This window comes from Macrobrachium rosenbergii, chromosome 27 (assembly GCF_040412425.1).
Source record: "Macrobrachium rosenbergii isolate ZJJX-2024 chromosome 27, ASM4041242v1, whole genome shotgun sequence".
Lineage (NCBI taxonomy): Eukaryota > Metazoa > Arthropoda > Malacostraca > Decapoda > Palaemonidae > Macrobrachium > Macrobrachium rosenbergii.
Window position 1 is genome coordinate 40134218 of NC_089767.1, and position 12795 is coordinate 40147012.

Sequence of the window (12795 nt, forward strand, 5' to 3'; positions counted from 1 at the left end):
TTTAGCCTTTTTGGGAATTAAACTCTTAAAAGGTATCAGGGAATATAACCTTGCTATAACTTAGCTAAAACCCTTTTGTATCAGGAATTTAACGTCAACTCTTAAAAGGTATCAGGAATTTAACCTTGGCTATAACTTTTGGGAATTAACCATTAAGAATTTAACCTTGGCTCTATTAACCAAAAAGGAATTATCAAACTTTTGGGAATTAACCTTGGCTATAACTTTACCCTTAAAAAGGTATCAGAATTAACCATTTTGGGACCATTAACCTATAAAGGTATCAGGAATTTAACCTTGGCTATAACTTTTGGGAATTAACCATTAACCCCTATAAAGGTATCAGGAATTTAACCTTGGCTACAACTTTTGACCTATACAAGATATAGACTTCAAATATGGCAAGCATGTTCCTACAACCAAATCGATGGGCACTATGAGGTTAAGGTTAGGTCAAGGTCGTACTTAGATGCCAGATGTCTAATGGGGAACTAAGCCTTAGCCATAATTTGATGTCTACAAGATAAATGCGTCATATTTAGTATACATATTCCACCGATGAAGTCGATGCGCAGAGTGATGTCAAGGTCATACTTTGAGGTCAAAGGTCAATAAGGAATCTGGCATCGACATACCTCGTTTATCACAATTCTCGACTTAGATCAGCAGAGAGGAATTCGTTTAAGATTCTAGAAGTGTATTCAGGGCGGATAATATGAATTAATAACAAATTTAATGGAACATTTACTCAGCAATCGTACACAAAATGACAGTGGGCATTTAATTACATATAACGTATTTTCTGTGGGAATTTTCAATCTACAGCTATAATCGATTCCAGTCAGGATCGCGTACATAAAAACCAAGTTTAATATTAAACTTAATTTCACATTAAATCAAATTAATATCATATATTAAATGTTAAATCTGGCCTACATCTGAAACTTAAAAACATTTCTGGTAATGCCAGCACTCGTTTCAAGATGAGTGAATTCATCATTTTACGTAAAAATTTGAAAATTATCAATGTAACAATTTTTTTATTTAGCATTTTTTTTGGGGGGGGGGAAGAATGATACTAAATTATAATGAACAGACATCGTCATACTTAGAAGTTAAAGGTCAGACAGGTATTTAACCTCGGATACAACTTTTGAACTATTCCAAGAAAGCGACTTCATTCCGTGTGCAAATTCCACTAATGATGCCGATGTGCAAACTGAGGTCACGGGTATACTTACAGTACAGGTCAAAGGTCAAGGAGGTATTTAACCCAAATGAAACTCTTCAACTGCACAAGAAATTGATTTTATACTCGGCAAGCTGAACCTGTTTAATGATGCCCATGTGAAGGGAAAGCTAAGGTCATATTGAGAGGTCATAGGTCACATACGAATCTGCATTTGGCCGTGGCAATTCTGGGTCTTTTATATCTAATTGTCGGCATGGGCAAAGTTGACATTCTCATAATATGTATGTATGTATGTATGTATGTATGTATGTATGTATGTATGTATGTATGTATATATGTGTGTGTATATATGTGTATATATAAATATGAATATATATATTATTCATGTATATTTATATACATACATACATACATATATATATATATATATATATATATATATATACATATATATATATATATGTATAAATACTATATATTATGTAAAAATATATTTGTTTATATATATATATATATATATATATATATATATATATATATATATATGTACTGCATATATAATCATCTCTGAAGTTTCTAGTCTATTGATTCTCTTCATAATTACAAGCTCTTTCAAACAACCAAACAAAATCTATTACCATCCTGTACAAACAGCGCAGAACAATGAACAAAACGCTCACGCAGTTATCCAGCACAATTGAAACAGATTTCATAAAACACTCAAAACTGGAAAAAAAAAATTAACACTTCATTAAGAATGAATCGACAGAGACGTAGAGTAATAACAAGCATTTTTGACACTGCAATCATTTGCATGTGAGGACCGTTGCATAAACAACGGGAAATGCAATAACACTTCCTCGTTGTTGCCTACCGACGACTGCAACAGCAGCTTATGAGGCAATATCTGATCTACTAAAGCCTTGTACGTTATGCTTTATTTAATTAAAAGTCCAGTACTGCTGGGATCCGCGTTATTGCTGTTTACGCTTTACTGCCTATTGTGCTCGACTCGTAAATTTGGTTGGGTTGTAAGTAGCTGCTTTTGTAAATAATAATAATAATAATAATAATAATAATAATAATAATAATAATAATAATAATAATAATAATAATAATAATAATTATTATTATTATTATTATTATTATTATTATACTACTACTACTACTACTACTACTACTACTACTACTACTACTACTACTACTATTATTATTATTATTATTATTATTATTTTATTATTATTATTATTATTATGACACTTGGATGTAATCTTTACTCTGCAAGACCAATGTACAAAACTATGAATTTAATTAAAAGATATAAAGTCATTCCTATACGAATTCTCAATACACTAGAGCTCATTTTTGTTTGAATATCTCTCTTGCCTTTTGCGTCCATCACGTAACATGAAAACTCATGTATTTTAATCACATAACTATAAAAAAAATATTATAATTCATCAGCCATTTGAAAACGATCTCTTCTTAATGTGTTCAAGAATAACAGAATGAACAGCCAATAGAAAATCAACTGTAATATTACTGCCAGCCACAAATAAAGTCTTAACGACAGACTTTGCATTTAATGATGTAAGGTGCCCCTATTAGGCAAAAAAAAAAAAAAAAAAAAAAAAAAAAAATTATACCCGCTGAGGTCAGGAGGACCACCATCATTCTGATCTCAATCGTTAAACCCCTCTTTCACAATCGCCTAATTCATTCTCTGCTTGCATTCCTTGCTTTCGTGCTCCAGATCTGTTCGTACTGCTGCTTTCTTTGCTTTTTCATAAACTATAACTGTATCCGCCTTCCGTGTGTTTCAAAACCATACCTAGTTTCGTATATCAAGAAATTTATAATCACTGTATATATATATATATATATATATATATATATATATATATATATATATATATATATATTTATATATATATATATATATATATATATATATTATGTATTTATACACACACACACACACACACACACACATATATATATATATATATATATATATATATATATATATATATATATTTATTTATATAATATATACACACATATATGTATACAAATATGTATATTTATATATTTATAATGTATATATATGTATACATATATATGCATATTTGTATATCACTATCTCAAGAGGCTATATTAGATTAGGCTAGTCGAGAGTAGACTTATCTCTACAACCGTGAACAAACATGTCACCTAGACACGAGAGAGAGAGAGAGAGAGAGAGAGAGAGAGAGAGAGAGAGAGAGAGAAAAGAGAGAGAGAAAACACCTGCAAAAAAAAAATATAAAGCACAATTTCACAACTCCGCACACGCCGAGATGACGCAACAGGGGGGGGGGGGAGGAAGAGAACAACGCGCCTTGAAAACCTTCCCGGGAGAATCTTCGAAAGCTCTGGGCTCCTTAGACACTCATAACCTCTAATTAACTCGGGGATCCCCAACGAAGGCAGAGGGACGGGTGGAAAGGCCTCTTCGCGAGGGACAAGAAGAGGGTCTGCTTCGTTTCTCAAACAGCAGCCAAAAGTTGGGGGTCGTTTACTGCGCGGATGGATGCTGTTTTGTGAATGGGTTCGTTGATTTTGCCGGCACTGTAGGTCGTGATGTTTTGTTTAAGTTTAATGTTTTTAATAACTGCAAAATAAATTTAGATGAGCCAAAAAAATCTAAACAGCTAATGTTTTGTTTGGGGTTTAATGTTGTGTGTGTAAATTTAGTGTGTGTGTGTACCTGGTCTCTCTCTTGTGTGTGTGTGTGTGTGTGTCTCTCTCTCTCTCTCTCTCTCTATATATATATATATATATATATATATATATATATATATATATATATATATATGTGTGTGTGTGTGTGTGTATACTGTATATTTATAAGTATATATGTATATATAAATAAATATACATATGTATGTATGTAAAAATATATATATATATATATATATATATATATACAAATATATATATATATATATATTTATATATGCAAATATTTATACACACTGTGTTATAAACATATATTTATTTATATATACATATATTTATATAATTATACTTATAAATATACAGTATACACACACACATATATATATATATATATGTATGTTTATATATATATATATATTTATATATATAAACATATATATATATATATATATATATATATAGAGAGAGAGAGAGAGAGAGAGAGAGAGAGAGAGAGAGAGAGAGAGAGAGAGAGAGACTGGTGCATGAAAATGGGATCACGCACGAATTCCGAATTCATTCCAAGAGTTCCGGTAAAGACGGTGGAGGCGGGGGCAGGATTACCTCAACACCACAGCATTCCTTCCTCCTGTGTTTTGGAACCAACGTAACCCGACCTTTCTTTGACAATACTCGACTATAAGAAGACCCTCGTTGACCGGCTCTACACTGCCACGACCCCTTTAATATCGAGAGAGAGAGAGAGAGAGAGAGAGAGAGAGAGAGAGAGAGAGAGAGAGAGAGAGAGTTCACTTCAGAAGTTTTTTTTTTCCAACAAATTGGGATGCTTTGAACAAATCCCCGACCCCAAAAACTAAGGCATTTGGAGAGGACCCACACAATCAGAGGTCATGTGAGAAGATGATAATGATCATAGACAATGGATCAAGAGAAAACTGCAAGAACGAAAAGTATAAATACAATATAAAAATAAATATAGAAAAGTATAAATATATATATAAAAAACAGAATAAAGGGGAAATTACCAACCGCCAATTTGAGAACGTACCCGGCTATTTGCAAGGGACACAACACAGAAATTCAAACTGACACAAGGGAAAATGGAAGTTTGAATACTCCCTATTACTGAAGCGATTAGCGATAATGACGCTAAAGAGCAGATGCTGATTTCACCATTAAATTTCTTGGACTGGTTTAATAATAAACTGTCATTATAACAGCTTAAAGGCAACTGGGTGACAAGCGGCAACTAGACTGACTGGGGGCAGCCAGTTTGACAACCAATCGCAATTTTTAGTTTTCTGAAAAGAAAACTATTGTACCGGCTTTGTCTGTCCGTCCACACTTTTTCTGTCCGCCCTCAGATTTTGAAAGCTACCGAGGCTCGAGGGCTGCAAATTGGTTTGTTGACCATCCACCCTGCAATCATCAAACATACCAAATTGCAGCCTTCTAGCCTCATTAGTTTTTATTCTATTTAAGGTTAAAGTTAGCCATAATCGTGCTTCTGGCAACGATATAGGATAGGCCACCACCGGGCCGTGGTTAAAGTTTCATGGGCCGCGGTTCATACAGCATTACACCGAGAGCACCGAAAGATAGATCTATTTGCGGTGGCCTCGATTAGGCTATACGCTGTAGCGGCTTTACAGAAAACATGATTATGCCAAAGAAACTTCGGCGCATTTTTTACTTGTATATTTTTGGAACTCACACAAAACACTAACCTTCGCTGTAATATCTGGCGGTTTTCTTTAACAGGAGCATGACCAAAGGAGGATGGATTCTGGTCTACCTAATCATTTAAAGTTAGAGTGAAATTACAATAATGGAAATACAGCTTTCGTTAGCGTCATGCTATTCCTTTATTACCCCCTTACGTCCACCGACGAAAACATCGACTTTCTGGTCCTGTTTTCCAGTAGTTTGAAACTGTACCATTCACCAAGATCAGGATCAGCTACTCTTTTTACAATTTTACTCATTCTGTTTTCCAGTGCTCACAAGCAAAAATATTACGAAGCAAGGATTATGGTATATATATATATATATATATATATATATATATATATATATATATATATATATATATATATATATATATATATATACATATAAATGTATATAAATATGCATATATATATATATATATATATATTATATATATATATATATATATATATCATATATATATATGTATATATATTGTATATATATGTGTATACATACATATACATATATATACGCACAAACACACACACACAAACACACACAGACACAGAGAGAGAGAGAGAGAGAGAGAGAGAGAGAGAGAGAGAGAGAGAGAGAGAGTCCCGGAGTTCTTCCGTGGTTCAGCGACCACGTAAGACGGGCACCCAGGCTCCCGGCATAAATAAATCGTCTATTTAAAGCAAATGGTCAAAGTCGAAGGCAACAGCCCCACACACACAGCCACAGCGACACTCTGGGAAAGGTCGCATCCTGCGACACCCGCACAGACACTGTATGCAAATGCGCTCGCTGCGGCAAAACTTCGGAAATCAGGACACCCACCATTCCCTACCCCTACCCTCCGCCCGTATTTCGAAGACCCTCCCAAAATTACCCGAAACAAAATTCCGGGAAATTTTACTAGATTTAGCTTCTATCGGTGCACTCTCTTCTAGGTAGAGTGTCTTGTGAGATCGTTTGCACACACTCACACATACACATACACATATATATATATATATATATATAAATATAAATATATATATATATATATATATATATATATATATATAATATACCTCTATTTAAAATGAAATTACATCAATTTATAAAAAAAATTCAAAAAGGACATAAAACAAGTAAGGACGTCCCAAAAGAAAAAGACTTGTTAGCAGAAATTATACACTTTTCAAATCCATCTTTCATTCTATAGAAATGGAAACATTCATCAAAGCCTGGACAACAAAAGATTGAAGCCTACAGTGGCTATACTTCTGGGAATTTACACATCTAAAACTTCGGAGCTTGCTGTTCCGACAGTTCTGAGAAGCACGATATTCAAACGGAATTCTTCCTGTTCGTGACACGGCAGGCGTTGTTTCGGTTAGCAAATTCCTGAGATGTATGCTAGAATTGCACCAGCCCTTGTTTTTTTGCCATGAACCTAGGTCAGGCTACGTTAGGTTAGGTCAGGTTATTTTGGGTGTAAGAAACATAATGAGATTAGTTTCAAGAAAATTCTATGGTTAGTTTTTAAGATACGGCCTCCAGCTTTTTTCAGGGAAAGGTCCCGGTACTCGGTTACGTCTCGGGAAATTGCGTTCTGGTTACAGGAGCCTCCAGCCGAGTGCTTTCATTGTATTATCCAATGCCTTTCTTTCCCATCACAGATGACAGTAACAAGAGACATTCATTAATATTCTTCCTCTATATTACTTCACTGTGAGAAACGTTGGAAATTCCAGCTGATTCAACGCTCTTCCTGAAAACACCAGCTTCTAAAACCTCACAAGGCACCGACTGGTTAGTTTGAACTGGAACTGTAATATATAAAATTTAGGCCAAAGGCAAAGCACTAAGACCTGTGAGGTCAATCAACGCTGAAAATAATGTTGAAAAATTGTTAGGAGAAAGTGGAAAGTAAGATGGAAGAAAGAGAACATGAACGGAGGTATAGTAAATGGAATCATAAGGGTTGCAGCTAGGGGCCTACAGTACACCGCGTGAGGTTTTAGCTTTAATTATGACACTATTTCACTTAGATCACTAAACCTTCAAGCTTTTACTGTATCGATTAACAATCTACTTTTACATGACACGGGCCACACGGCACCATAATAAAAAAAAATAAAAAAATACATATATATATATAAAATTAAAAAAAATAAAAACTCGAAATAGGAATTTGCCACGGCAGCAGCGGAGACAATGGACTGCCATTACCGTGTCAGATGATCACGGATGAAATTCGATGCCAGTGGCCATTCCAATGATTCCGCAGAGCAAAGTTCGAAACTCATCAATGGCCGCATTGTTGTGAAACCCCATGGAGATTTTTTCCCACGCATCATTTCAACCGATTCGGTTAGCTATAGAAGGAGGAGGAGGAGGAGAAGGAGGAGGGTATGAAAGGAGGAGGAGGGTATAAAAGGAGGAGGAGGAGTAGGAGGAGGAGGTGGAGTAGAAGGAGGTGGAGGAGGAGCAAGAGGAGGAGGTGGAGTAGGAGGAGGTGGAGGAGAAGGAGGTGGAGGAGGGGGAGGAGGTATAAAAGGGAGGGGAGGAAGGGAGGAGGGAATAAAAGGAGGAGGAGGAGGAGGAGGAGGGAGGAGGAGGAGGAGGAGGAAGAGGAGGACGGGGGCGGGAGAACTTGACGTTTTTGCCGTACGAAGCAAAAAATTTTAAATGGTATATTCGTTTTGCCCACATGAACAAGAGCGCCAAAATATGAATTGACGGCAGAAAAATCACTGAAAAAAACCGAGTAAATAGACGCAATGGAGACAAAACAAATCAAGGCTATTTGGGAATCACTCGCAACGAATGAAGGAATTATTTTAGCAGAATCAGACTCTCAGAGTTATTTACACTATACGATTTAAAAATTATTTTTATTTGTTTACAGCAATTTGGGCATATTTAAGGAAGTAATTTTGGGAAACTGATAACTGAATACACACACCTGTGATCCAACACCACTGATATATATATATATATATATATATATATATATATATATATATATATATATATATATATATATATATATATATATATATATATATATATATATATATATCCGTGATCCAATACCACTGTACCTTGAAATAATCACTATGCCAAACCACTGACCTGTGAAGTAAATAAAATCAAGATACTTATAAACTTGAAAAGAATCATTACTTGCTTATAAGACATCACTACAACCTACAACTTTAGAAAATGACTACGGCATATATATATATATATATATATATATATATATATATATATATATATATATATATATATATATATATACCTGTGATCCAACACCACCATTTAATTTTAAATAATCGACAACTCAGACCACAGACCTGTTAAGTGTCGTCTCCTTCTCCCTCTCCTAAAGCGAGGAGATCATTTCAACATCTTTGATTCGTTTGAGCTGAATTGAATATAGAATTTAGGCCAAAGGCCAAGCACTGGGTCCTATGAAGTCATTCAGCGCTGAGACAGAAATTGACGGTAAAAGGTTTGAAAGGTGTAACAGGAGGAAAACCTCAAAGCAGTTGGACTATGAATCAATTGTTAGGAGAGGGTGGAAAGTAAGACGGAAGAAAGAGAATATAAAAGGAAGTACAGTAAAAGGAATGAAAGGGGGTTGAAGCAGCTAGGGGCCTAAGGAAGGCACGCTGCAAAGAACCTTGAGTAACGCCTACAGTGCACCGCATGAGGTGCACTGACGGCACTAACCCCCTACGGGGATTCCTTTGAACCAAAACTCCAAACACCTCACAGGGACCAATTAATCGCGGCCAACGGCCCCTGGAAAAAAACAGGTCAGTAATAAAGCAGCCTTTATATGGCAGCGCCCCCACAGAAGGCCTTGACCTTCCGGGTTCATTGCGTGACGTTGCATAGAAAAAAAAAGTTTTTTTATTTTTTGTTTTTTTGGCGTTGCACGCGCGCGACTCTGAGGGGAGGGGGACGGACGGTCACGAACCTGGGAGGAAATTTTTCTTTTAATTCTTCTGTCCAATTTTTCCTTTATCCTAACTGGAACATAAAACAAAATGACAATAAAAATAACGAATGCAAAATATCAGTAACGATAATGATAACCAAATATAACATTAATTAAATGAATAACAACAGGGATAATCTTGATACCTAGGATGAATTTTTTTTATTTTAATTCTTCTCTTCCATGTTCCTTTATCTTGGGGGCAACAGAAAGAAGGATGACAGTGATGATAACGATAATGACGAAAACAATAATTAAACGAATAATAGGGATAATCATTATGGCGTCTAGGAGAAATTTTTTCTTTTAATTCTTCTGTTCGATTTCCTTTATCCCGAGTGGAACAGAAAGCGAAATAACAGTAACGATAACGATACGACGACGATACTAACGATAACAACAATAATTAAAAGAATAACAAGAGAGTAATCATCGTGGCATCTAGGAGGTATTTTTTCCAATTGTTCTATTCAATTTCCCTTATCCTCAGGTAAACACAAAGCAAAATAACAATAACGATAACGATACCAACGATAACAGCAATAATCAAACGAATAACAATAATAACAACCGCCATGGGACCAGCAGGAAAAAAATTACCTGTGCAATCTATGAATTTACTTCCTGAAAAATGAATGGTATTTACTTGGCAATTGGGGGACAAATATACTGCGACATTGCAAAACAAACTGAAGCGAGCGGACAATGTATTGTTTCAACATAACCAGCGATTTCCTGGTTGTGCAACTGTTGCAATAATAGTCCGTGATGCACATTTGCGTTTGGTGGAACTACGTCCTAAAATTGCTGTATACATACCACATATACATACATACATACATACATACATACATACATACATACATACATACATACATACATACATATATGAATATGTATATATTATATATACAGTATATGTATATATATGCGTGCATGTATATATTTATCTATATATGTATGTATTTATGTACGTATGCGTATACGTTTTACTCTTCACAGGGTCTATAATCTCGCACCCAAGAGACGCATAGTGCGTTCAAGAACCAGCGACCAATCATCTTACTCGAACGTAAATTGAAACTAATCACAATAGTGAACTGTTAGTTGAGAATTACAACTGCTTAGCGTAACGGGAACTCTTATTTCCAAGGCACACTATGAATAAGAACATATCAGCGTTGTGTTTTTTTTTTTCTGAAAAGAAAACTATTGCGCCGACTTTGTCTGTCCGTCCACACTTTTTCTGTCCGCCCTCAGATCTTAAAAACAGCTGAGGCTACTGGGCTGCAAATTCGTATGTTGATCATCCACTCTCAATCATCAAACATACCAAATTGCAGCCCTCTAGCCTCAGAAGTTTTTATTTTATTTATGGTTAAAGTTAGCCTTGCTCGTGCTTCTGTAAACGACGTATGATAGGCCACCACCGGCCCGTAGTTAAAGTTTCATGGGCCGTGGCTCATACAGCATTATACCGAGACCATAGAAGGATAGATCTTCGGTGGCCTTGATTATACGATGTACAGAAAACTCGGCTGCGCCGAAGAAACTTCGGCGCATTTTTTATTAATTTTTGTGGTCTTTAGTATGATTAAGAATGGAATGGTTGGCAAACACTTTAGAGATAAGTAACTGTGTGTCCTAATTTAGCAAAGCATTATTAAAAAACATCATACGAGTATACAGGGTGTAGGCTAGGAACAACAATGGCGTTTCTCAATATCTAAGGTAAAGAGATATCCTTTACAAAGGAATGGTCAGGAGACTCAAAATGCGCTACCGCAAATCAATATCAATAAATAAACAAATAAATAAATATAAACAAAAACAATTTCCACCTGAACAAGAAAAAATCAGGGCTAAAAATAACTCTCTAGCAGTCTAATGTCTCAACTTCGGAAAAACTTTTGACATCTGCAAAGACAAATAAAAAACTTACCTGTGAGCAATGACGTCACAGCAGCCACCAAAAGCGATGACGTCACAGCGGGTCCGGCAATCGGCCCAGCCACGAGACCAATAATGTAAGTCACGCCCAAGGCTGCCCACAGGCCCACACTCCTGTACACAAGCATCCCAAGGCTGCGCCCACAGTCGCCCCATATTCCCGGGGCGGGCGGGATGGGCGTCGATGCCGACCGGCGATTGGTGGGTGCCAGTGGGCGCGTCCGGGCGAGAGAGGAATAAATATGGCGGGCGTAGGAGGAGAAGGACTGACGGCGACGGGAATGCAAGAGTGGAGGCGTCATTTTGCCCCGATTTCCTTCTTGGGATCAAATTCTCACCGAAAGCACTGCGAGAATTACTATCTGCTTCATGAACGAGCACCTCGTTCTCCTTTTCAAGCGCTCAGCTCTTCTCCTCACTCGTTGGGAATTTTTTCCTCACTCGTTGAGAATTTTTTCCTCACTCGTTGAGAATTTTTTCCTCACTTGTTGAGGATTTTTTCCTCACTCGTTGAGTTTTTTCCTCACTCGTTGAGAATCTTTTTCTCACTCGTTGAGAATTTTTTATCACTCGTTGAGAATTTTTTGCTCACTCGTTGATAATTTTTTCCTCACTCATTGACAATTTTTTTCCTCACTCGTTGAGAATCTTTTTCTCACTCGTTGAGAAATTTTTCTCACTCGTTAAGAATTTTTATATCACTCGTTGAATTTTTTTCCTCACTCGTTTGCAATGATTTTTCCTCACTAGACTTCCACTCCACTCTGATAATTTTTTCCTCACTTGCTGATAAGTTTTTCTTCACTCGTTAAGAATTTTTTCTATCCACACGTTGAGATTTTTTCCTCACTCATTTAGCATTTTTTCCTCTCTCATTCAGAATTATTTTCCTCACTCGTTGAGGAGTTTTTCCTCACGCGCTGAAAATTTCTTTCCCTCACAAGGGATCCACGATCCTTTGTGTTTATTTTTATTTAAATATTAATATAACAATACAACATCAACCGGATTTGTCAACACTAAAAACGATCAATCATCAATTACTATCAATCACAGACCGATCTCCTTCGATCAATCATCAATTACTATCAATCACAGACCGATCTCCTTCGATCAGTCAACAATTACTATCAATCACAGACCGATCTTCTTCGATCAATCATCAATTACCATCAATCACAGACAGATCTTCGATCAATCATCAATTACCATCAATCAC

At 35.9% G+C, this 12795-nt stretch overlaps 1 protein-coding gene across 1 annotated transcript in view; it reads right to left on the reverse strand.

The window, feature by feature from the left end:
• The window catches only part of LOC136853679 (cationic amino acid transporter 4-like), a 176758-nt gene extending 164232 nt beyond the window's left edge, over window positions 1–12526 (reverse strand). The window contains 1 exon segment of the mRNA XM_067129615.1: window positions 11569–12526. Within this exon segment, the coding sequence (XP_066985716.1) occupies window positions 11569–11878 (310 nt within the window). The 5' untranslated portion in view covers window positions 11879–12526.
• Between the last annotated feature and the right edge of the window lie 269 nt (window positions 12527–12795).